Source organism: Centropristis striata, chromosome 12 (assembly GCF_030273125.1).
Source record: "Centropristis striata isolate RG_2023a ecotype Rhode Island chromosome 12, C.striata_1.0, whole genome shotgun sequence".
Lineage (NCBI taxonomy): Eukaryota > Metazoa > Chordata > Actinopteri > Perciformes > Serranidae > Centropristis > Centropristis striata.
In genome coordinates, this window is record NC_081528.1 from 7368460 (window position 1) to 7392298 (window position 23839).

A 23839-nucleotide genomic window follows, 5' to 3' on the forward strand; every position below is an offset into this window, starting at 1 on the left:
ATGTGCAGAGGTGCTGACACACAGCTGCTCTCTAACCACAGCACACTTTAAACCTCTCCTCTGTGTATTAAACTTCCTTTTCTGTGGGAAGATTTTGGCAATCATTAATCCTTTCTGACATCCATCTATAAAAGCAAGAAGTGTCTGCCTGTGTGTGTGTGTGTGTGTGTGTGTGTGTGTGTGTGTGTGTCTAGGGCATATCTCTCTGTCCGTTAGTCAGACTGACCTCAGATTTCATATGTGGCTAGCGCATGGCATGAAGGTGTGCATCCTCGATTTTGAAGAATTTTGAATTCATTTTTCAAAATATCATTATTTACGTAGGACGTGTTGCGGCATTGCACTGTTTCCGATCGGACGCCTTTTAGTGGAGCTCCGCCCCATTGTGTGATAGGCCTACACCTGGTCACTAACACATTTCACTCTGGATTTCCACGCCTGACTCATCTCATCTGTAAATCTATTTAGCCTACCTAGTTTTTTTCCTTTCTGCTTAATTTGACAACCTTGACTTACATTTTGATTCAAGAATATTGAGGCCAACATGGCATTTGACTGTTTAGCGAAACTGGTCTTAAAAAAACAACAATACAGGGTGTTTGATCAGGCAGCAAAATATGATTAATTTTTACATTTTAGACTTTCCTCCATCGCCATCTTGCTGACGTAGTAGTAATGATTGACCTTGATGTGGAGTTTAAATAGCGGATGTCACGGTGGTTCAGGTCCCATGTGAAAACAAAAGTAAAAAACTTTCCGCTTAACTCTTATAACTACTTCACTTCCAGCATTTACATAATTAATTTCCTGTTTTTACTGTCTTTTATAACACCTAACCAGGAAGTTTTTTGCCCTAAACCTAGATCAGTGTTTTTGTAGCCTAAATGCACAGAACCAGCAGCTTTTTTTTTTACATCCATGAACCGTAGGTGTATGTAATGACATGTGTGCTATTTTTAGAACGCTCTGCTCTGTGCCGAGAGCCCCCACATGCTCATATGAGTCTATGGGTGTTGCTGACAAAAGGTTTGTTCTGTCGTTTAGGTTAGAGATCTTGCTGGGTTTTTTCTGCCCTTTTCTGGTGATTTAAAGACAAAATATGATTGAAAAAACGTGTCATAATCGTCCCATCAGCATGCTGTCATTAGGCCAAGTCTCAACTCTCAAACCCTAAAGATATACAGTTTAAAATGGTAAAAACTGCAGATTTTAAAATCAGAAAAGTGTGACAGAAGAATGTTTAACAGTTGTTTTAAATATTCAAACGATTGATAGATTCACAAAATGCCAATTCATTCTTCCTGTAGGGTCTGATGTTTTAATTCTTCCAACATGTGAATGTTTGTTTGATGTGTGGGAAGATAATTTCACATGTAATAATTTCACACATTCATGTTTAGCTTTCATTTCATGGTATACTACTGACAAGAGCATTAATCATATAATCGGTGCTTGTACACTTTGATCCACTGACTGAAGCACTTCCAACTCTCAGTTCTGAATAAATTGGTGTCGCTGCACATCGAATGATTTTGTCCCCTCATGAACCCAAATTGAACTGTGTTGTAAAGTTTTAGAGGAGAGAAAATAATAATAAAAAGTCTTGTGTTTGTAACTCGGCACCGTCGGTGATGCTCAAGAGTCCAGGTTCCTGCAGTGTGACGTGGACGCCGCGGCGCCGTTTCTCTGTACATGCGGAAGTTTTCAGTCCATCGATCTGACGTTACATGAAGATCTGCAGACAGCACGACAGCCACGGATCCACACTGACAGCCACAGCAGCTTCCTCACTGTTTGTAATATTTACAGCTCTGTACACTGAAAAAAGACCTCTTCACGGCGAAAATAGGAACAGACCTGAAAAAGTTCTCAACGACAACTCCAGGGTTTTGGAAAACAGCCGCGTTTCTGCAAACGTCTTACGTTGACGACAAGCCGCTCCTGATAAAAACGAGCCCGGTTGATTTGATGCAACTCGGCTCAAAAATGGATTTCCCGGAGACTCCGGAGTGGACAGAGAAAAAAAATTAAAAAGAAAAATCAAACAAATTCAAAAAATATTCAGGATAGATAGCATTACACAGTATACTTAAGTAGGATTTACAAATAGTTCTTTCCCTTCTCCCCCCGAAGGTGTTTTTTTCTTTTTATGTTCCAACACAGCAACATAGCCTAAAGCAACGCACAAAAATCCAACTCAAATACGTGAGTAGCTAAATAGTTTCCCATTAAATTATCACAACGATGTGGTGTAGTTTACATTCCTTCCGCAGCAGCAGACGCCGCGTGTTTTCTTCAGTTGATTTTTAATTAATTCTATTTTACATTTGATTGGTTTCTAGAGGGCGGTGGCGGTGGCAGTGGGCGAGGCGGGCGAGGGTCTAAAGCCTTGTACGGTGGATGCAGTTATAAAAAGGAAGAAGGGGAGTCGGTGCTGCGGCACAGCGAGTAATAGGCACAGGGGGCGGCAGTGAGGGGGGCGGGACAGGTGGTGGCGAGCAGCGACGGGGGATGATGAGGGCCGTGGGGAGGTGGAGGAGGGGGGGTGTTAAGGTGGAGAGCTGCGCCCTCACAGGTAGATCTCCCTCTTGGAGGTCTGGCCGGTCGGAGTGGTGGCCGAGTGATACTCCACCGCCTGGCTCAGCGGGATCTCCTCCAGCCCACAGTCTTTACCGGACGAGTCTCCGCCCCCGGAGTAGGCACTGCTGTAGGGCGTCATGAAGCGCATGCTGGCCACTTTAGAGCCGCTGCTGCCGCCACCGCCCGTCCCGCGCTCCTCCGTCAGGGGCTTGGGGCTGCCGTTGGCCATCAGCTGCTCCTGCCCGTCCATCTCCTGGTAAGGCACGAAGGTGGAGAGCTTGGGGGCGTTCTTGGACACCTTGCGGGTGGGGGAAGGCTCGCCGGGCATCCAGCAGGAGTCGGAGTGGCCAAACTCAGTGCACTCGTGGGTGCAGTTACCGGTCATCGCCACGTCGGGAAGAGGCCTGAGATCTGTGGAGAGAAACACAAAGACAGGATGAGAAACCGAGAGGCAACAGCGGAGGGGAAACAGGTCAAAGATGGAGATGAAGCTGAGCTGCCCACAGATGTTTTGTCATTGTTTTGTATGTAATCTAGCTGCATTTTTTCTTTACCTTATAATGATCAGGGCTCGTACACTTTTTCTGTGGTCAAATTCAAGCACTTTTTAAGGACTTTTGAGGTCCATTTTCAAGCTTTTCCAGTACCTTTCAACGATTGTAAATGGCATGTTTTAGATGAGTAATTACTTACAAAAAGAGTAATTTCACTTAACCATACCACCAGCAATGGTATTACACTTTTAACAACTAAAAGTAGTTTGCTAATCTCATAAAACATACTGGTATGGGAATCTAGGGGCTAGGAGCAAAAGTAAGCTCACAAAAATCATCAACCAGCTGCTGGTTAACATGACTAAACACGACCCGAACTAGGAGGAAAGACCCACAAATACTTCAGGAGCCCTCACATCCACTAGGAATTAGAAAAACTCCCTTCAGTAAGAAGATATGAGTAGAGCAACAAGAAACATCTCAGAAACAAGAAGACGCAGGTGAGATGCAGGCGGAGCGCTCTTCATTTCAGATAGGCTATAGGCTAATCAGTTTATATATATTTTTTCCATTGAAAATGCGGTCATCTATAGTCAGATTGCAAGAGAAATACAGTAAGAATTTCAAGCATTTACAAGCACTTAATCCAAAATCCAAGCACTTTTCAAACCTTGAAATTTAACATTAAAATTCAAGGATTTCAAGCACCCGTACGAACCCTGAATGACGAACCTAAGTTTCTTTTTGTATTTTTCAGATATGTAAATACCTGCTGGCAAGTGTTTCTGTGTTTTATTTGATCACTTTTCCCCCTTAGTGTCTCAATTTTATTGATATTTATGATGCTTATTTTGGTGTTGTCTTGTTTATGGATGTCTGTTTGTGCTCTGTGATTGTGTTTAATGCTTCGCTGCAGAACAATTTCCTTTGAGATAATAAAGTTAAGAGGTAAAGTTGACTGTAAGTAGAACAGCGTTTGACAGAAGACAGATAAAGGTTTTTCCAGTAACAAGCGCTGGTGTTTCTGCGTGTTAATGTTGCTTTTGTCCCCTAAAAAAAACAGTAAACCTGAGAGTGCAGTGTCACAGTTCAGCTGAATGCAGGCGGGCTGGCTGGCAGGAGCGCGAGATGCTGATTAAAACTGTCTTTATCCTGTTATCCACACATGCAGCTCTCCATTTGAAGGAAATTAATTAAAGCTCAGTGTGTATTTTTAAAGTCACTAATAGTTCACAAAGTGCCAGGAACGTTGCTTAATTTATTGCTGAAACACGAAAACCACATATCAAACGGCGGGCGCTGAGCGTGAAACAGGATCAGCTGATTTAAAGGAGGGAAAAAACCCCGCTCGGATCCGTTAAAACGTTAATTATGTTGTACAAACAGCCAATTAAGGCAAAAATAACAACACTCTCACTGCTTTTTTTCTTTACCTACAAGAAATGACACGATAAAAGACGTAGGACACAGAAGATGCTTCAAGAATCATTTCATTTCTGTCTTTTTTTTCTCATGTTCATGGATATTATGAACATTAAAGTCGGGATTTCTCCCCTCCGGGTTTTTCTTCACGTTATCGTGTTGGTTTTGTACGATTGCAACTTTAATCCGGCGCCTCTGAGACAGACAGGCGGACAGACAAAAGCTGACAGACAGGCTGGCGCAGGGCTGAGTCTGATTTAAAGAATCACAGCTTAGAATGGAAAAAGGTCAGAGATGGAAGTAGAAATATCAATGCGTATGCAGAAAGTAACCTTTCTTCTGTGCGTGACATTAGATCATTCTTTGATACTGGAGGCTGGAGGCTCGCGGCATGCGGAGGGGGTGCCGGTCCTCCGGGGGGATGGCGCTTATTTCCCAAAATGCCTTCTGCTTCATGCATAATTTAAATTCATTGCCTCCCTTTTTTTTTTTGCAAAAGGAGCTACAGTCGGCTTTTCTGTCTGTTTGCGGCTTGATGTGTACATTCTAATCCCGGGGAGTGCTGAGTAGCGACCGCGCTCCCCTCCCCACATTCTCACGCCCGCCGCTGCCGTGGATTTCAGTTTTTTAAGCACTTCCCATGCAAAAGCAAGGTGCTTGCAAAAATGTTAAGTCATGTGCGAGTGGCTGCTGAGTTCAGAGCGGCTTTTTAATAAGTGCTTTGCCTCTGAACGTCGTGTCAGCAGGAGGCTTATAAAGCACGCACGCCCTCAGAGCTGCACGGCTGAACAAACTCCAAACTTCCAACAACAACAGCAGAGAAAAGACTCAGCAGCCGAGTTCAGCCGGACGGAGGCCTGCCTGCAGGAAAACATTGTTCAGCTGCAGCTCAGACCTCTGACCCCAACATTGTGTCTGTAAGTGCTACTAAATGACCACCAGCAGTTGGTTTCGGTTAAATATTCTGTTAACCGACATTAGACCTGTGAGCCAACACATATTGACAGCCGTCTTTTCTCTGCTCTCCAAAGGCCATTTCAGATATTAAATAAGTTTCTTTCTTTCCCAGTTTAGTGCAGAACAAACTAGCTGCTACAGCAGCTGCCTGAACATAATGTAATGCTAAGGTATTATTAATGACTGCATACTGAGAGTTGCTGTTGTTCTTTCACTGTTTTTTTTTTCTTATGGCCTTTTATTTTTTTCTCCGGTAACTAATTTGGCACTATACTTTTATAATAAATGTATATTTGTGTAGCACTTAAAAACGTACTGAAAGACACTTTACATAATAAAAAGCAAGAAACAGTTTAAATGTTATTAGCAAAAAACAGCTACAACTACTCAGAACATTAAAAAGCAACAGCAGAAAACAGAACGAGAGAAGGCAGGACTAATGGATCATAGATTAACAGTGGATTTAAATAAGTGGGTGTGAGGGAGGAGACGTGATGTGTTCAGGGGAGAGAGATCCAGAGGGAGAAGGCTCTGTCCTGAGCGGGTGAGAGAAGTGAGGAGGCTGCAGGATGGAGTGTGTCTGTATATGAGGTCTGTGAGGTAGGAGGGGGTCAGGCTGTGGAGGTCTTTGTAGCTGACTTTTGAAAGGGGAGCCAGTGGAGGTTCTGGGGTGATGGTGCAGGAGTGGGTGAGCAGCAGATGTGCAGCTGTGTTTTGGATATTGGTAGTTTTGGGATTTTTTGGAGGATGCATCCTACAGAATGCTGCTGCAGAAGTCGAGTCGTCAGGTTATGAAGCTAGCTTCCTATGTTACAGTACAGATTCATTTTAACCATCAGAATCAGTTTATTTAGCATCCCAACAATAGGTCCTAGTGAATTTTTTTTGTAGAGACGCTGTAGCAGGCTCATTCTAGATGATCTAAAGCAGTGGTTCCCAAATGTATGCCCTGAGACAAGTCCAGGTGTGCTGTGGGATTTTGTGACAAACACACACTATAAATGTAGTATACAACTATAACAAAACTTATGAATTCATATTTTATTTACTGTACTAGTACTTGTGCACACTTATTTTCCAAAACAGAGGCAAATTCTATGCTGCACTCAATTAATTACCTATTTATAAAAGCAAGTGTGTGTGTGTGTGTGTGTGTGTGTGTGTGTGTCTAGGGCATATCTTGCTGACCGTTAGTCAGACTGACCTAAGATTTCGTATGTGGCTTACGCATGGTACGAAGTTGTGCATCCTTGATTTTGAAGATTTTTGAATTCATTTTTCAAAATATCATTTACTAATATTATTTACGTAGGACGTGTTGCAGCATTCCACTGTTTCACCTTGTGACTCCTTTTAGTGGAGCTCCGCCCCATTGTGTGATTGGCCTACACCTGGTCAGTAACACAATTCACTCTGGATTTCCACCCTGACTCATCTCATCTGTAAGTCTATTTAGCCTACCTATCTTTCGGAGTTTTAAAGTGCGCTACAAGGTTTGATTTTCCAATAATATTCCAATAGTTTCCAGTAAATATCAATGTTCAATGTGTATGTGCTGGATGGTGTGGTACCTTATGAAAAGTAAGTGTTTTATGGAGTTGTAGACGTTGTAGTGGTCTGCATGTAATGTGCAAATTCTGTTATTCACGTTTAGGGGCACTACACTAGTTATAAGGAAAAATAAAAGAGTGAGAACACGTGTTATAGAGGCTATTTTGCATGGATATGAATATGCCTTGAGATTTTGGCTTGTACTTTGGTGTGCCAATATAAGGAATCTACTGGTGCCAACTGTGTCAGGATATGTTGTTATGAAAGGGACTTAATAACACTTTAAAATGTGCTGTTTTACAGGGTTTTATTTCACTCATAATCAGAGTAAGAGCTCTGTGTGAAATAAAACAGCATCATGTAAACAAAAGGGATGTCCGGCTCTACACTCTGTGGTGCAGATTAAGTCCACAGCGACTGGTCAGAATTTCAAGCAATTTTACTGTTTGTGTCCACATTCTCCAGAGAAACCTGGATTAGCAACACGGACAAACCAGCGTGCCCCCAAACTGCCCTGAGGCCCCAGAGTCTCCGGGGCCCAAAGAGCTCCAGGCTCACTGTGTGACAACTGCTTTGTGCTAATTTTAGTTTTTTAAATTGTTTGGGAAAATGCACCACTAAAGCACAAAATCAACCACCATGATGAGGACGTTAAGGCCGGTTTTAGTCCCTGAGAGAGATTCCGTTTGTTAAAAGTGAGGTTGAAAACTGAATTTGTGTCTGTTATATTTACACACATCAAATACAGACGGAGGGATGAATGGAAGTGTGGGTAGGGGATCTGATTCTTGGCCACTGAGCGCATTTATCAGACTAGGTGTCAGGCCTTTCTAAACTCAGCAGAGCAGCTGTCTGTGAGAAATCCTCCAGTAAACACCTCAATCAGAGAAAAAAACTGGCTGATTCTGAAAGACATTTATTTTGAAAGGGCTTTAAAATCCATCCAAAACATGAAACTGTGTCACGTCAACCTTCTGCCTGTGTTGTCTGAGTCCTGTTTGTGCTCACCCTCCTGAGTTCGCTTACAGATGTTCCTCCTGGAAGACTCTCCACTCTGTCTGTTTATGTTTGTCACTTATACGAGCTCCGTGACACTTGTCAGAGTGGAGTGTCTTTCTCAGGGGAGCCATCTTTGAACAGGTGATGTTTACGAGTAAAAGAGGAGATAAACAGGAAGCTCCCCCTCTGTTCAATCACTGCTGTTGTAGCACGACGTGATCAAACTGTTGCTTCAGTGCAACCTGTCTGCTTCACAGATATGTCACAGGCTGTAGGAATATGATAAATAATGAAAAATATAGGGATTATATAATAAAATAAATGTAATTATCGGATGTTTTTACACTTTTTCTATTTGCTTACTATTATCTCCAATAACTTCCTCTTTTGGCATTTTTTTTGATTGATATAAACCTTCTAAACCCATGTTTTCTGTAAAAGATTGCCAAAAATGTGCAGTTTAACATAGAAAGAAACTGTAAAAACGGGCTTTATTGAAATTTTTAGATTTATTTGAAATTTTGTTGAATGGATAATTGCTTATAAAAGTTTCCTTTGGCTTCTTAACACTCTGAACCCAAAAATATGAAAGGTATGTTTTTAAAATATCGCCCAAAATACAACATTTATCAGACTGTTAAAACAGGCACTATTGTCGGAATGTGAACTGTCCGACGGTCCTTGAACCGAATCAGAATCACTTTTATTGTCACCGATCATCATTTAGAAAAGTTTATGTTATAAAAATTGACCAAAACGAACCTTAAAATGTTAATATTTCTGTCAGAATCATTTTATTTTACATGTGGCATTTAAAACTTTCAAAAATAAAGCCTCAAACATGTCTTTGTGTTATTCTGCACAAAGACATGTTTGAGCCATGATTGTGCTGATTCCATAGAGCTGCAGGCCTTATTTATATTTTATATATGTAGTGAAATACAAGGACACCGTGAGTAAACGCCCTGAAACTGCTTTTTGGGTTAGAAGTTATGGTGAAGGAGTCTACAAAACACATCTCTTCCTTCACAGTCTGCACAGATTTTTCACAAAAAAAAGACACATTTCTCATGTGCAACTTCTGTAACACTACATTAGGAAGTGTGGCGTCCTTGACAAAAAGTTGACAGAGAATTAAAAAAAAAACATGGCAAAGTTAAAGTGACGGGAATAAATTTGAGTATGGAATGACTCTGTTGTTTTACTGATTGGATTAGTGCTGTGGAAATGTACATTTTAATGAATTTAAGACGAGAGATAAACAAGGTGGAAGTGTTGAGGCGGCATTAACATCATCAGCAGTAAATTAAAACAGGACCGGAGAAGAAATTAGGGACACGCCTCACTAAAGTATCATAAACTTTACTTATATAAACATAATAAAGTCTGTCAGTAATATTAACCTGGTTCTCTCTGCAGTTAAAATAAATGGTGACGATCTAAGAATTTAAAAAGCGTGTATGTACACAAACTGGCTACTCTAACACTTAACATATGACTCTATATGAATCATGTTCTTTGATTTTTCAAGTGCATTCAACACCACCCAACCCAACATACTCAAAAACAAGCTCACAGAGATGGGAGTGGATCTTTCCTTCATCTCCTGGATCACAGTTTATGTCAGGTTGGGGAACTGTGTTTCTGGGACATTAATGAGCAGCACAGGAGCTCCACAAGGGACTGTTCTGGCTCCATTCCTGTTCACACTGTATACAGGGGACTTCAAATACAACTCTGAGTCCTGCCACATCTAGAAGTACTCTGACGACACTGCTATTGTGGCGTGTATCAGGAATGGACAGGAATCTGAATATAGGGATCTGTTAAAAGCCTTCAGTGACTGGAGTCACAACAACTATCTCCTACTGAACACCTCAAAGACTAAGGAAATGATCAGAGATTTCCGCAGGTTCAAGCCCCCCTTCAGCCAGTGAATACCTGTGGGGTGGACATGGAGGTGGTGCCAAGTTATAAGTATCTAGGTGTATACCTGGATAATAAGTTGGACTGGTCCCTAAACACAGACACTCTCTACAAAAAGGGGCAGAGCCGCCTCTTTTCCTTAAGGAAGCTCAGATCTCTTGACATCTGTAGTAAGATGCTGCAGATCTTTTATCAGTCTGTGGTGGTAGTGTGTTGTTTTATGCTGCAGTCTGCTGGGCAGGTTGGACACACTGGAGGAGGTGGTAGAGAGATGCACTGTCAAGATGTTCGTGTCCATCTTGAAATACCCGGATCATCCACTACACAAAACCTTTATGGACCGCCAGTTGCTGGACGGATAGATACAAAAGATCCTTCTCTCCTACAGCCATCAGGCTGTCTCATTTCTAACAGAGATGCTACCAGACTAACTGAATTTCTCCTCGGGGATAAATAAAGTAATTTTGATTTGATTTGATGTGATTTGATAAAACAACTGGTTAAAATAAAACAGAGTGTGGGCGAGTCAGAGCATGACCCTGCTCCGGCCCGCGGTGCAGCGCTCAGTAGCTCTAATCACAGACTTTAGTGGTGGGTTGCCGGGGGTTGTGTTCCTCCTAATTAAGCACAGGAACTAATTGGCTCTGGGTTGAGATAGAGCTAATTGGCGAGTGTGACAGGAGGAAGAGTTTGGGCGGTTAGGGCGGGTTGTGGCTAAGACGTTAAGATCAATAACGGTTTTGGTTAATAAGTCCTTCCTGTGCTGGTGGACACGAGCCACTTAAAGTGGACCCCTTTAATCTGAGTTGATTTGCAAAAACAGAAATCTAACTTTGTACTTTAGTGCAGTTCAGAGATATCCAACAGATATCAATCACACTGTTGTTGTGTTGTTTCAATAAGACATCACAAACTCTTTAAATTTTTCTGCTAAATCACATGTTTTTACTGTATTATCAAGAGAAAATCAGAGTGATCATCTATTTATTTATTTTTTATCCAGTTTTGCAAATGAACTTAACTTTAAACTTTTACCTTTTTAGCTTGTCATATTAATATTATTTTATTATATTCCTTTATTATATTTGTTTTGCATGATTTTAATATATTTTGTTTTATCTATTATTATATTATTTTTTCCCTCCCCTTGATTTTATTTGTCTTATTTTGTTTTGTTGTTTTAATATATTTTATTGTATCTATTATTATTACTACTACTGCTACTGTTGCCTTTTTGAATACATTTTTTCTGGATTTTAGTCCAGTTGTTGTTTGAATATTTTTGTATTACATTAGAACAGGAATCTGACCTCCCAAGTGTGCTCTTATATCAAAAGTGGAACATAACAGGAAATTAGAGGACTGTGAACTTTAGTTACACAGAAATAATGACGCACAAACATGCAAAGAAAAAAGAGAAACACAAGGTGTTGTCTCCTCAGAGTTGTTCTGATCATTGGAGTCTGTCAACTTTGACATCAGTATCTGTTTTTGATACCTACAATAAATCCCGCACAAGGCTGTAATTCCAATCTACCTGGTCAAGTGTTTTTCTTTAAAGATTTTCTACGACATAGTAACAGGTCAGGGTTTGTTGATCCCATGCACCGTGCCTCCGGCCCACCTGACAGCTGACCTGCACTATTTTTAACATCATACCGTTTTGTCACCGGACAACAATACCCCCCATAATATTGCAGATTAATGTATCTATATCTGCAGTGGCCGCATCCTCCTGGGGGCACTGTGAGGGCTTTAAACTGTAAGTGTCATTCCATTAGCCGCAGAGCATCACAAGGCAGCAGCAGCGGTCGATGATTCCAGGTTTCTCATCAGTATTTAAGGGAAGTTTGAAAAGTTCTGGGGCAGCCCCAGGAGGAGGCCGGGCTATCTTTCCCGCTCTCTCTGCGGGACCCCAGGCGAGGCTCGGCGGCGGCGCTGTCACGAGGCCATAACGCTGAATTCAAGGTTGCCTCTATTAGTCAGGGCTGTTTAAAATGGAGTAGCCCTCCTGAGTTTTTTCCCCCTGTAGCCTTATCTGCACTCCTGAGTTCCAGTTAACCCCAGGGACCCTCGCTCACCCTGACCGACTCTCTCTCTGCATAATACACTCTGCTACCTTGGTCACCATTTTCCGGTCAAACTAATTAGATTTCAGAGTCCCCGCTTGGGAAGATGTCAGTGGTATGAAATGGAAATAATTTCCAGATGAGTGTCTGACATTTTACGCTGTCGACTAGAGTAAAGACCCCAGTCAGATTGGCTCTCTTTCCCTTTTTCCCTCCTCCTCCTCTTCTTCCTTTTCCTCTCCTTTTTCCGCTCCATCACTTTAGTCGCAGAGATATGCTAAACCCTTGTGCTTCCCCTCTCTCGCTCAGTCCTGGGTGATAAATGGAAGCAAATGTACACAAAAGAGGCTTCTCTCTTTTCTGCTTCTGCTTGAAGTGTTAATGTGTTTAATTACTTTGAAGCTGTGTGTATCTGTGTGTGTGTGTGTGTGTGTGTGTGTGTGTGTGTGTGTGTGTGTGTGTTCCCGTTGCAGTTAAAGCTGCAGCAGGAAAACCTTCAATTAATGCCTTTTCTCTGTCGATGACAATGGCTCCAATTTATCTTATAGGAACAATAGAGGAGTGAGAGGAGGTGCAGCCGCTCTGAACGCTCAAAGGCGTCCAGGAGAAAGCGAACGACGCGCTGCTGCTTCCCCCGCTGCAATCAGCGGTGACGCCAACAGCCCACACACACACAAGGACACCTTAGTTTTAGAAACATGTCCCTGACTAAGACTCTTTCCCTGGAGGCTAGAAGCATGAAGCCCTGATCACACCACACTACGTTTATGCTCTTCCATGTGTTTGGAAGGCGATAATGTCAGATCAGGTCTTAAATCTGTGACTGAGGGACATGTCACACTGTGTGTTGAGCTAAACTAAAGATAGATTTGATGAAAAACAACCTATTAAGGTGAGCAGACAGCAAAGGCCAGAGACAGACTTCCAGGAACCAAAGAACCAGAGAAAATGTTGTCTTGCATGCAGAATCTTTTAATGAAGTAAATTATTGTGCCACTCACTTTGGCTTGTTAACCCAAAATTCACCATTTATCGTAGAAAGAAGCTTTAAAAACAGGCATTATCGTCGTTCGCAAGTGAACTTTCTGACAGTCCTTGAATGGATCACAAGGTATGAAAGTTTCCGTTAAAAAAATGATCAAAACAAAGATTAACATAGTGATATCTCTGTCAGAATCACTTTATTCTACATGTGTGATTTAAAATGTGTCCAAAAATAAAGTGTTTGCACTAACCAGATCCTGTTAAAAACAATAAATTCTGCTCCTCAGCGACACTGTGAAGCCATGATTGATTCTGCTGAGACGAACGGTCACGTGACAAATATTCACTGGAAATCAGTTTACACAGAGCAGAGGGGAGAGGACAGGAGAGACTGGAAACGTGACAATACTTCAATATGCATTATATAATATGTGGATATATAAACAAGTGTGGCACTTGTGGATACTTTGAAAAGTATTTATATATAAAGTCCATAATTTATCAAAGAAATTCAACTTTTTTGTCTCTTTTTCTGCTTTCTGTCATTTTAACTGTGTTATTCTGCACAAAGACATGTTTAATTTCCCACTTCTAGCCATGATTGTGCTGATTCCATAGAGCTGCAGGACTTAAAGATTTATATAGATTTTATATATTGCAGTGAACTACAAGGACAGAGAGTAAAATGGAAAAAAACATTAAGATTACCACGTCTTGTCACATATCTGTTTTTTCTTGGATACTCAAATGTTGTTTTTTTAATAAATGCTAAACAACATGTGTTAATTACAACTGCAGGTGCAATTATGATGTGCAATCATCCTGAGCAATCACATTCATATATCTTTCAGTATTTTGCCGGTACAGTGCTCCACAACATGTGTGTTATGATTACGGGTGCAATCGTCAATTTCGTTTGCAATCATTCTGTGCAACTATATTAATTATTCTTTTTTTCTTGTGCAATGCTGAACAACATGTGCATGTTACAATTGCAGGTGTGCAATTATTCACCATGGACTTATATGTTTAAGTAAAAGGAGTTTTATTTAATTTCTGACTTTTTTCATTTGGATTTTTGTGTCATTTATTTTTATTTTTTATTACCCTTATTTCATCTGCCTTTCTTGACTCTTGAAATGAATTTCTCCAGTGTGGGATCAGTAAAGTTTATCTTTATTTTTAAATTGTTTATCTGTAATTTCTTTTCCTTATCTGCATTTCAGTTTTAAGAATAAAGGGTATCTTTACAGATTATAAATCCCTCTGTGAGTTATCCTGTTGCAGCGGAACTGTGAAAGATACAAACGTGATTGAAATGACTGCCACCTTTATAGTTAATGTTAGAGCCCAGAACTACCTCACTAAGTTTAGAAGTGGACAGAAATTTACCGCCTCGTTCGCTCCAACCTTTCTCCCCACAGTTTATTATTTCGATGCTGCTAAAATTAGATTTCGGATACTTGTGAATCATCATTCTGCGTCATCACTATGAGCTGTAGAGTCACACAAAAGTTATTTTTGCCATGTGTAAAACTAGTGGATACAGAATTCAGGCACTCAAATAAATGTCAGATAGTTTAAAAAAAAGGTTCTTCTGCGTCCATAAACATAATATCTATAATAATATTCAGAAAATACTGAAATATGTGTCACTGTAGGTGAACTATTGCAGTTTAACTGTCTTAGTTCCTGTTTGTTGCCTGTCAGTGCTGCAGAAAAGCAACTATTTCTTTGCAATTTTATATTTCTTCCCCAAATTGGCCTGTCTGAGCTACTGTAATTTAACTCTCTCTCCCTCACACACACACACACACACACACACACACACACACACACACCTGTCACACATGAGGTGATTCTGGTTTATCAGTGTGTGCTGAACTCTGTGTTCCTATCAAGGTTTTACAAAATCTAACCCCACCTTACTTTAAATGAAAAGAAAGTGACAATGGACACTAAAAACCCAGCAACAGCAAGGTACAAATATTACATTTCGTCATATATTAAAGGTCCCCAGAGGATAAGATTAAAAAAATCACTTTTTATGTTCAACAAACAGGTGTGACCAATATGTTGGCAGTTGATCCAGTTTTTATTACAATATTACATTACATGGGTGTCGAGTATGAGCTGGTAGTGGTCTGATCCACTTTCTAGTAGGTCCAGTAGGTTGTTATCAGCTCGTTCAATGGGCTGCTATATTAACGTGTGGCGCTGCCGTCTAGTGGCTGGAGTAATTATGAATGACTCCAAGGTGGAAGTGATGTTTCGGACAATAAGATCTCCAAACGAAACCACAGAAAAGGTAGCGTTTTGGCTCATGGTACAGAGCAGAGCGTTCTAAAAATAGCACACACGTCATTATACATACATGTACGGTTCGGTTGTGAAAAAAAAAGGCTGCAGTTTGGTTGAATCTCTGCTCCAAAAGCACTTCTATAAGGTTAGGGCCAAACAGTTCCTGGTTAGGCGTTCTAAAGACAGTTTAAACTAAATAAATTATGTAAATGCTGAAAGTGAAGTAGTTACGAGAACGACGTGAGTCACGTGACTACTGGAAGTGACATAGTTCAGAAAAAACGTGATGCAGGAAGTTAAGAGATGTTTCAATCACATGCTTTTCTTTTGAGTATGAAGCACGAAAACTTTCTGTTAGGGTGGACTGATCAAACAAAAGAGGACTTTTCATCCAGAAACATTACTTCCAGTAGTTACATTATTTTTAACAACTTAACTTTTGGCATTTCCGTGCATCTGTTTTACTTTTTAAACTGATTTTTATAACAGCTAACCAAGAACTGTTTTACCCTAACCTTAGAGAAATCATTTTCCTTCAGCCTAAACTGAAGGAAAAACCTTTCTCAGCACCTAAATCTCACAAAGAAAGTAAATCTCACTGAAAGTGAAATGTAACAAAACAGTGACCAGCCATTGGGTGAGCTGATAACAACCCTGACCCCTGCGTGTCCATTCAACAGTGTGATATTGTCCAGACTGGTTTTAAACAGCAGGGTTCGTACTTGTGCTTGAAAATGCTTGAAATTCTTACTGTATTTCTCTTGCAACCTGACTATAGATAATCACATGTTCAATGAAAAAAATAATACATTGAATATTGAGATTAGCAAACTGTACTTTTGGTTGTTAAAAGTGTAAAACCATCGCTGTTGGTATGGTTGAGTGAAATTACCCCTTTTAGCATGTAAGTACTCATCTAAAACATGCAACTTACAACCATTGTAAGGTCCTGGAAAAGCTTGAAAATGGACCTGGAAAGTCCTTGAAAAGTGCTTGAATTTGACCACTCAAAAAGTGTATGAACCTTGAAACAGTCACTGCAGCTCTGTACTCTGTACACAGACATGAGATTGGTATTGATCCTTTCACCCCAGAAAAAAAGCAAATGTTTCCCAAAATGTTGAACTATTCCTTTCAAAATACAACTTTTGTCTTGTGTTTTTATAACCAGAACATTATGTGCATGCTGCTTTGTACAACAAGACCCTGCTGACGGTAAACTGCACTGATTACTGTCTTCTTGCAGCAGGAAACAGATTATTTTTCAAGCATACGTCTTTCACTCCTTTGTTCCATCCCTCTCTTCTTTGCTACCTCTTCCCTCTATCAGTCCATCCTCTCTCTCTCTCTCTCTCTCTCTCTCTCTCTCTCTCTCTCTCTGACCCCCCAGTCTGGCTCTGTGTGGAAACCTTGCCGGCTCTAATTAAACTTTGGGCAGATTAGAACTTTGCCTTGTCAGTCTTTATTCATGCTTAAACAAGTTATTACTTTTTGAGAAATTAAATTAGCCGGCAATTAATTAATCGACACAGAGCTGGGAAAGAGGACGAAGGGGAGGAGGAAGGCAGGGAGGGAGGTGAGGGGGAGATGAAAGTGGAGGGAAAGAAGTCAGAAAAAAGAGGTGGGGTGAGGGAGAGAAGCCGTGTTTGGCAGAAAATGAAGGAAATGGAGACATAGATTTATCTCAAAGGCGGAAGGAAGGGAAAAAAAGAGAATTATAGATATTTAAATGTCATCTGTTCTTTCGCTAATTAGCAGGAGAGAGCAATGAAGATGAAAATCGTTTGGGTTTTTTCTTTTCTTCCAAACATCAACATTTGATGCTTTCAGAAGTCAAAACTACCCTCTCCTCCTCCTCCTCCTCCTCCTCCTCTCCTCCTCCTCCTGCCGAGAAGTTATTAGTCAGGCAACCACTCCCTCCTCCCCTCCTCCTTTTCAAAAATCTAAAATAATTCACCCTCAGACTCTTTTCTGAAGGCAGAACAAAAAGCAAACAGGCTGAAAGAAGAGAAATAAAAGAGTATCTACTTTGTTTCTCGCTCTGATGGGTTTTCTCGTTGATTTAACAGTAGCAGCCGTGTCTCCTGCTCGGTGGCGCTGCTCCTGCCACTGACATCGACGTATTGACTGACATGTTTAAAATTAGTCCCTCAACAACCTCCCCTCGGCTTCCTGCGAGGTATAAATCCATTTCCCGCCTTAAGCCCTCGGTGTAGAAGCGAACCAACCAACCAGACACGGCAGCGGCCGAGGCGCGCGGGTCACAGTCGATGTGAAATAACAGCGGTGGCGGCGATGATGTAACGGCAGGTTTATCTGACCTCGTCACACAGCGACAGGGAAATAAAAGAGTAAAAAGACAACAGGAGAAGGAGGGGACATCATTTGTCCTCCATCCACTCTCGGTGGCCTGCTGGGCGGCCATGTTGTACTGCTGTGATCCGTGGATGTTCAGTTGTGTAAGCTGCTGCTTCTTTATTCCCTCCTTTCCTACTTCCTTCTGTCCTTTGTTTCCTCCTGCTTTTTGACGTCAACATTGAATATACCTGAATTAATCTTTATTAACAGATGTGTGCATATCAATGTAGAACATGTAGACCATGGGTGTCAAACTCGCGGCCTGCGGGCCAATTGCGGACAATATTTTGAGGCCCCCACCTTGATATGAAAGTTTAATGTGAGTTTTATATGAATGGCTCTTTACCATGTTGTGTGGAAGGTCCCTTTATTGCGCGAGCTGGAGCTTTGTTTCACTTGTTTCTATGATGATGTTCACAAAAAGAAAGGCAGCTAATTTTGTGTCTTTTTTGGTCATTTTGTGTCTTTTTTTATTTTTATTTTTGTGTCTTTTTTTGGTCATTTTGTGTCTTTTTTTATTTTTATTTTGTGTCTTTTTTTGGTCATTTTAATACTTCCTCCAGCAGCCCCCAGGTAATTTGAGTTTGAGACCACTGATGTCGACAATGGGACAAGATTTTCGATTCATAAGCTTTCTGGTTTACGTTTGTCGTGTTGTAAATATATACGTTTACGTTTTGACTACAAAAAGCGTCAATCAAAAAGGCTGATCAAACTGTAAACCGTATGATTGGTGCATGAAACAGGAAGTCTTGTACCAGAAATCTGATGTCCAGATATCTACTGGCTGCACCAAAACCCCAAACATATTGATCCTTTCTCCATACTGATCAGATTATTCCATTATTTTGCAATAATTTAGTGCTCTTTGAAAGCTGATTTAGTTTTACAAAACTTTTGTTAAAAGTTGCCATCATTGTACCGACTCAAAAGTGTCCAATGACACTTCTACTTAAATTTCCACTTAAAAACTTACTTGAAAGTAACACAAAGTGATAACTTAATTTATTGTGAACAAGGTTGTTTTTTTCTCTTCATTGAAGCCTTATAATTTATGGAAATATATACAAAATATATGTGTTTTTTAATTTTTTTATGGCTGCATGATTCCATTAAGTAGGAATCTTCTAGATGAGTTCGGTATGATTTTATGCAGATTTCCCCAGAGTGCGAGCTCTCCACTCAAATTTAAATTTAAGAGTCTGAACACTATAATTGAGCTGAAAACACAGAGACAAACTGTAAGTGTGTCTTTGTTGTTTCATCAGAAGCTCGGCGTGATGCAACGCCACCGTGCTGCCGGCTCTGACCTCGGCGCACAAAAAACTTCCTGCAAACTGTGTTTCCTGCCCTGCATCTGTCCACTAGGTCTCTCATTAATTAACTGCGAGCAGGCTCATGAAAACATTTCGGTTGAACCTCCAAAACACAAGATCGGAGCTGCGGCTCGAGAGCCAAAAGAACGAACCAAAGTTTTTATTTGTAGCGTTTTGTATTTGAGAGCGTCGGCTGAGAAAGAACCAAAGTCGGGGCAATAGAAACCGCCCCAAGCTATATCAAGTACAATAACACAACAGCTTCTCCCGGCCATTAATATTTGACCACTCCACCCTGGTGTGTGTGTGTTTGTGTGTGAAAGAGAGAGAGGTCATTAACGATGCTGAGGAACATAGTTTGTGTTTGCTTTGAATGCACAAACTGACCTGAATACAGAAGCTCTGGCAGCCGCAGAACATGTGCATCTGCTTAATGGGAAATTCACGCACAGACTGGTGATATTATGCAGGAGGTGTCTGACTGTAAACCAGCTACTGCAGGGCAGTCCTATCTGATTGGTTAAGGTGATTCTTTGTCTTGTTTACTGAGATAAATGAGCGACTAGTCGGCTAACGATTGCATTAGATCCTCATTTCCAGACATGTTTATGTTTATGTATATCGAGTCTTGTTGCAAGATTTAACTGCACACTACATTTACTCAGTTTGAGCTCAGCTGAGGCGTCTCGCTGCATCCAAAAACACAATTTGAGGCTGTTAGAGGTTCAGAAATGAATAAAAACTTGTCACAGGCGAGGTTTAAATCACAATTGTAAATGATGGTGTTTGGGGGTGAAATTCATAAGTGGCTGCACAGTCTGCACTGTAAAACTTTCTGTCTAAAGTTTCTGTCATGCTATGAATAATGTGAAGTGAAAAGGTGTCCTGATAGGAGAAATAATTAAAGATATAACGGGCTTCTTGTTACCGTCTTCTGGCCTGTGAGTCTGTTATCGGCTTACATGTGGACACCATTTTTGTTTGGAGTCCATTATTGTTTTACGACCAAAAACTTCTGGAGACTCTCTGAGTGGAACTGCCCACTGGGACAACTACATAACTAAATGTTTATTTTATATTTTTTATATATGCATAAAAGTGACTTAATCTTGCTGGCACTTGACGAACCAAAAAAACGTACTATCGCCAGCTTCCATTCTTCACTGGTTACAGAAAATGAGTTGGAATTAAAAAATCGTACTAATCTGATGGTAGCAATGTGATAAGACTGTGTGCATGAAATATTTAAATGTTACTCGTTTGGTAGGGGGTTTAGTTAGTTAGCCAGCTTGCTAATTCAACCATGCTTTAATACTACACAGGATACAGAAAAATGAGCCAGAACAACTTCATCTGCCTTACACCTTGCCGCTAAAGACTTTGCGTAGGGTGGAGCAGACGGCAGCTTTAGACATGGTCAATCTCTGCAGCTGTCATCTGTTCTACGGTTAATAGGTTAGATTTAGATTAGATTTTATTTGTCATTGCACAGAAATACAACGAAAGTCAATGCACTCAGGTACTGGACTCATATAAAAATAGCATAATAAATAGTAAATAACAAGATACATTCTTATCATCTCATCTCAATAAATAGTAAATAGAAAAGATACATTATCATTCTCTCAGCACTTAGTATATTCATGTCATTCATTCACTGTACCATCAATTTAATTAAAACAATACTCTAGCTATATAAATATATAAAGTGCAGAGCATTGTGTTAGGTGTGGGTGTCCTTGATTAGTGCTGTTTGACCAGTGAGTTTGTTTTCAGGTCTGAGTTGAGTATGGTGATAGCTGCGGGATAGAAACTGTTCATGAATCTTGTGGTGCGTGTTCTGATCGACCTGTAACGTTTCCCTGAGGGCAGCAGTTCAAACATATGATTAGAATATTGAATTGAATATTGTCTTGCAACTACAGGGAACGAGGCAGGAAACATGGGGTGTGCAAGCTAGCTAATTATTTGTAGTCTAATGAACAGTAAAGGGGTGCATGACAGTCTTTGTAATGCAGTGGGTCCTTGTTTGAATCCAACTTGGAACACTTTCTTGCATGTCCCTTTCACTCTGTATCTCTACCACTATTGAATAAAACCATACAAGGCCAAAGAAAAAACCACAAACCAGTAGATGCATTAATGCAGCCATCGGTGCAGCTTCCAGCCTTATGTCTCCTTCCAATCAACGTACACTCACATCACTCAAGACCCCCTCTTGTGCTGGAAGAGCACCTACTGGTAAATAGGAGCCCTCAAAACGGCAATGCTAAAACTGTGATTGTACCAAGTTCTTGCAGTGCAGAGACAATAAAAAGTAAGATTCTTAACTATGTAAAACTGAAGTTTTTGTCTATTCTGTCCCTGGATAAAAATTCACTTCTTCCAGGACTTTAATCATTTTGGGAAAGATCTTGAAATTGGACAAACAGCCATTCACAGTGATGCCTCATGTGGTTACGAAACTGTAAAACGTGACGATATCTGATGGACAAAACAACTGTAATGAGTCCCGGATCGTTAAAGAGAAAACAGAGTTTTTCTTCCTTTAATGTTTCCGCTCCGACGGAGAGATGTGACTCTTCGTGTGAATTGTCTGTCAGGCTGGACTTACACACCTGTCAATGTTGTTTTCCATGCATCAAACAATCACTAATGTTGTAGGTTTAAAGCGTTTCTGTTTATGCCTGTCTCCTGAAGTTAACTCACACACTCACGCATCAAACGGGAAGCGGAGACAGTAAACCAAACTCAGTGACCCTCCCCGTAACAGAGGCATCCGTGTTCCTTCTGACTGTAAATAACATCAACCAACTGGAAAATATAAAAAAAAAATAAAAAAAAATTGAGAAACCTGCAGATCAGATCTGAAAAAGGACCGAATTAGCGGCGAGGTGAAATGAATCTGCAGAGTGAAAGAAACGCCAAGCAGTCAATTATTAATAGTCCAGAGGAAAAAAGACAGACACACACACACACACACACACACAGACACACACACTCAGACTTACACCCCTGTGGAATCGGCCTACTATGAAGGAAAAATTCAATTATCCTACAAAAGTGAATAAATTTGCAGCATCGCAGCCCGTGGCTGTAGATGCTCCTGCCTTTTCCCAGGATGCATTTGGGGATCATGTGAGGGGGGGCTTATTAATGGGACGTTGCAATCTCTTAACTCTGTCACTGTGAAAATGCACTCAGACCTCAGAGTGTGTGTGTGTGTGTGTGTGTGTGTGTGTGTGTGTGTAACCCGTGGCAAAGAACTGAGCTGTCGAGCTGCTGATGTTCCAGTTAAAACATTGGACTGTTTCTGTTTAATAAAAGAAGAATAAAAGGACACTCGCCTATAAAAAAAAAAATAAGAAATCCTCCAACAAATACAGACAATTTCATAAAACACCAATCAGCAAAGACTAAATCTGTTTCTTCTGATAAATAATGATAATAAAAACATTGAGTAAGTAATATGTACTGGATGTATCACATGTTCCAGTATACACAGTACAGTACAACTTAATTATGTAGCAATTAGATGCATTAAATGCAGTAGATACATTCCTTCTCATACTGTATGTGTGCTAATTAGTGCAATATCTTACATGTGGTGCTTACATGTAATATATTGTATGTGAAACAAGATTTCCAACCTAAACGACAAATTAGGGTTGTCAACACCACCCATAATGTCTTTTACGAGCGTTTTGCGGTTCATGGTACATAGCGGAGCGTTGTATCACTAGCACACACGTCATTATACATACACCTACAGTACACTGTTGTAAAAAAAAAAAAAAAGCTCTAGTTCCTGTGAATTTTTGCTACAAAACCACTGAGCTACGTTTAGGGCAAAAAACTTCAGGGTTAGACATTATAATAGACAGTTTAAACAGGAAATAAATGCATGTAAAAGAGCCAGAATTTAAAGAGGATGTGGCTACCGGAAGTAACATAGTTAAGTAAAAACGTGGTGCACAACATTACAACACTGAGTCCTGAAATGTAGTGGAGTAGAAGTATAAAGTATATCATTAAATGGCAATATTTAAGTAAAATATGGGTACATTATAGGCCTACTTAAGTACTGTATATGGGTCAATATAAAGTAAATAGTGAGTACATGTAGTACTAACATTTGTTTCTAAATATATCATGACATAATTTAATTTTTTTTTCTCCTCGCTACTGAAAAAATCTATATGAAGAGCAAAGTTAGCGTTTAATTTCTCACATGTCAGACGCTCGGGTGACTCTCCGTCTTGTCGACTCTCTCCATCAGTTATCAGAGTGTATATTTGTGTTTGTCAGCAGCAGCTTTTCATGTTTCCTCACTGATCATTTCTGTCTTTTTCATGACTCCAAACCGATTGTGTGTTCGGTGTGACAACTGTCAGCGTCTCCGCTCCGAGCCACTTCCTGTTTGATCCGACAGTAGCAGTCTACCTGCGGCTGATTGATGCGTTCTCATATTTCGGGCTCACATGGCTGAGTGATGCTACAGACAGATTGATGCTGACACGTTATGACCAGGCGCAGAAAACAACATGTGACAGGCATGTTGAGGAGCAGCAGCACTGTGACAAGCTGCACAGGTAACACTGTGTTGTGTTTGGGATGAATCACGTTAGCTTGATCTCGGGGGAAATTTACACTTGTTTATGCTGCAAGAAATGCCAGCTTCAGTTTGTTGTTACATGTGCAAAAAGTTAAGCAGAAAATGGACTTCACCAGATTCTTTTCTTAAATTCAATGGAGGATACACGGCACAAAAGTTTAACTTATTAAAAAAAAAAAGGAAGAACTCCGAAATTATTTTTTAATCTCTTTTCTCTCCTTCAAGCATTTGAAAATGGAATTAACTCTTCTTCTCTTCTTCGTCCTC

At 40.5% G+C, this 23839-nt stretch overlaps 1 protein-coding gene across 2 annotated transcripts in view; it reads right to left on the reverse strand.

The window, feature by feature from the left end:
- Positions 1-1379: 1379 nt before the first annotated feature.
- LOC131981598 (protocadherin-1-like) overlaps positions 1380-23839 on the reverse strand; it is a 252684-nt gene continuing 230224 nt past the window's right edge. For both annotated transcript variants that reach the window (XM_059345977.1, XM_059345976.1), the window contains one exon: positions 1380-2991. In XM_059345977.1, coding sequence (XP_059201960.1) covers positions 2570-2991 — 422 coding nt within the window. In that variant the 3' untranslated portion in view covers positions 1380-2569. The remainder of the gene's footprint in view (positions 2992-23839) is intronic.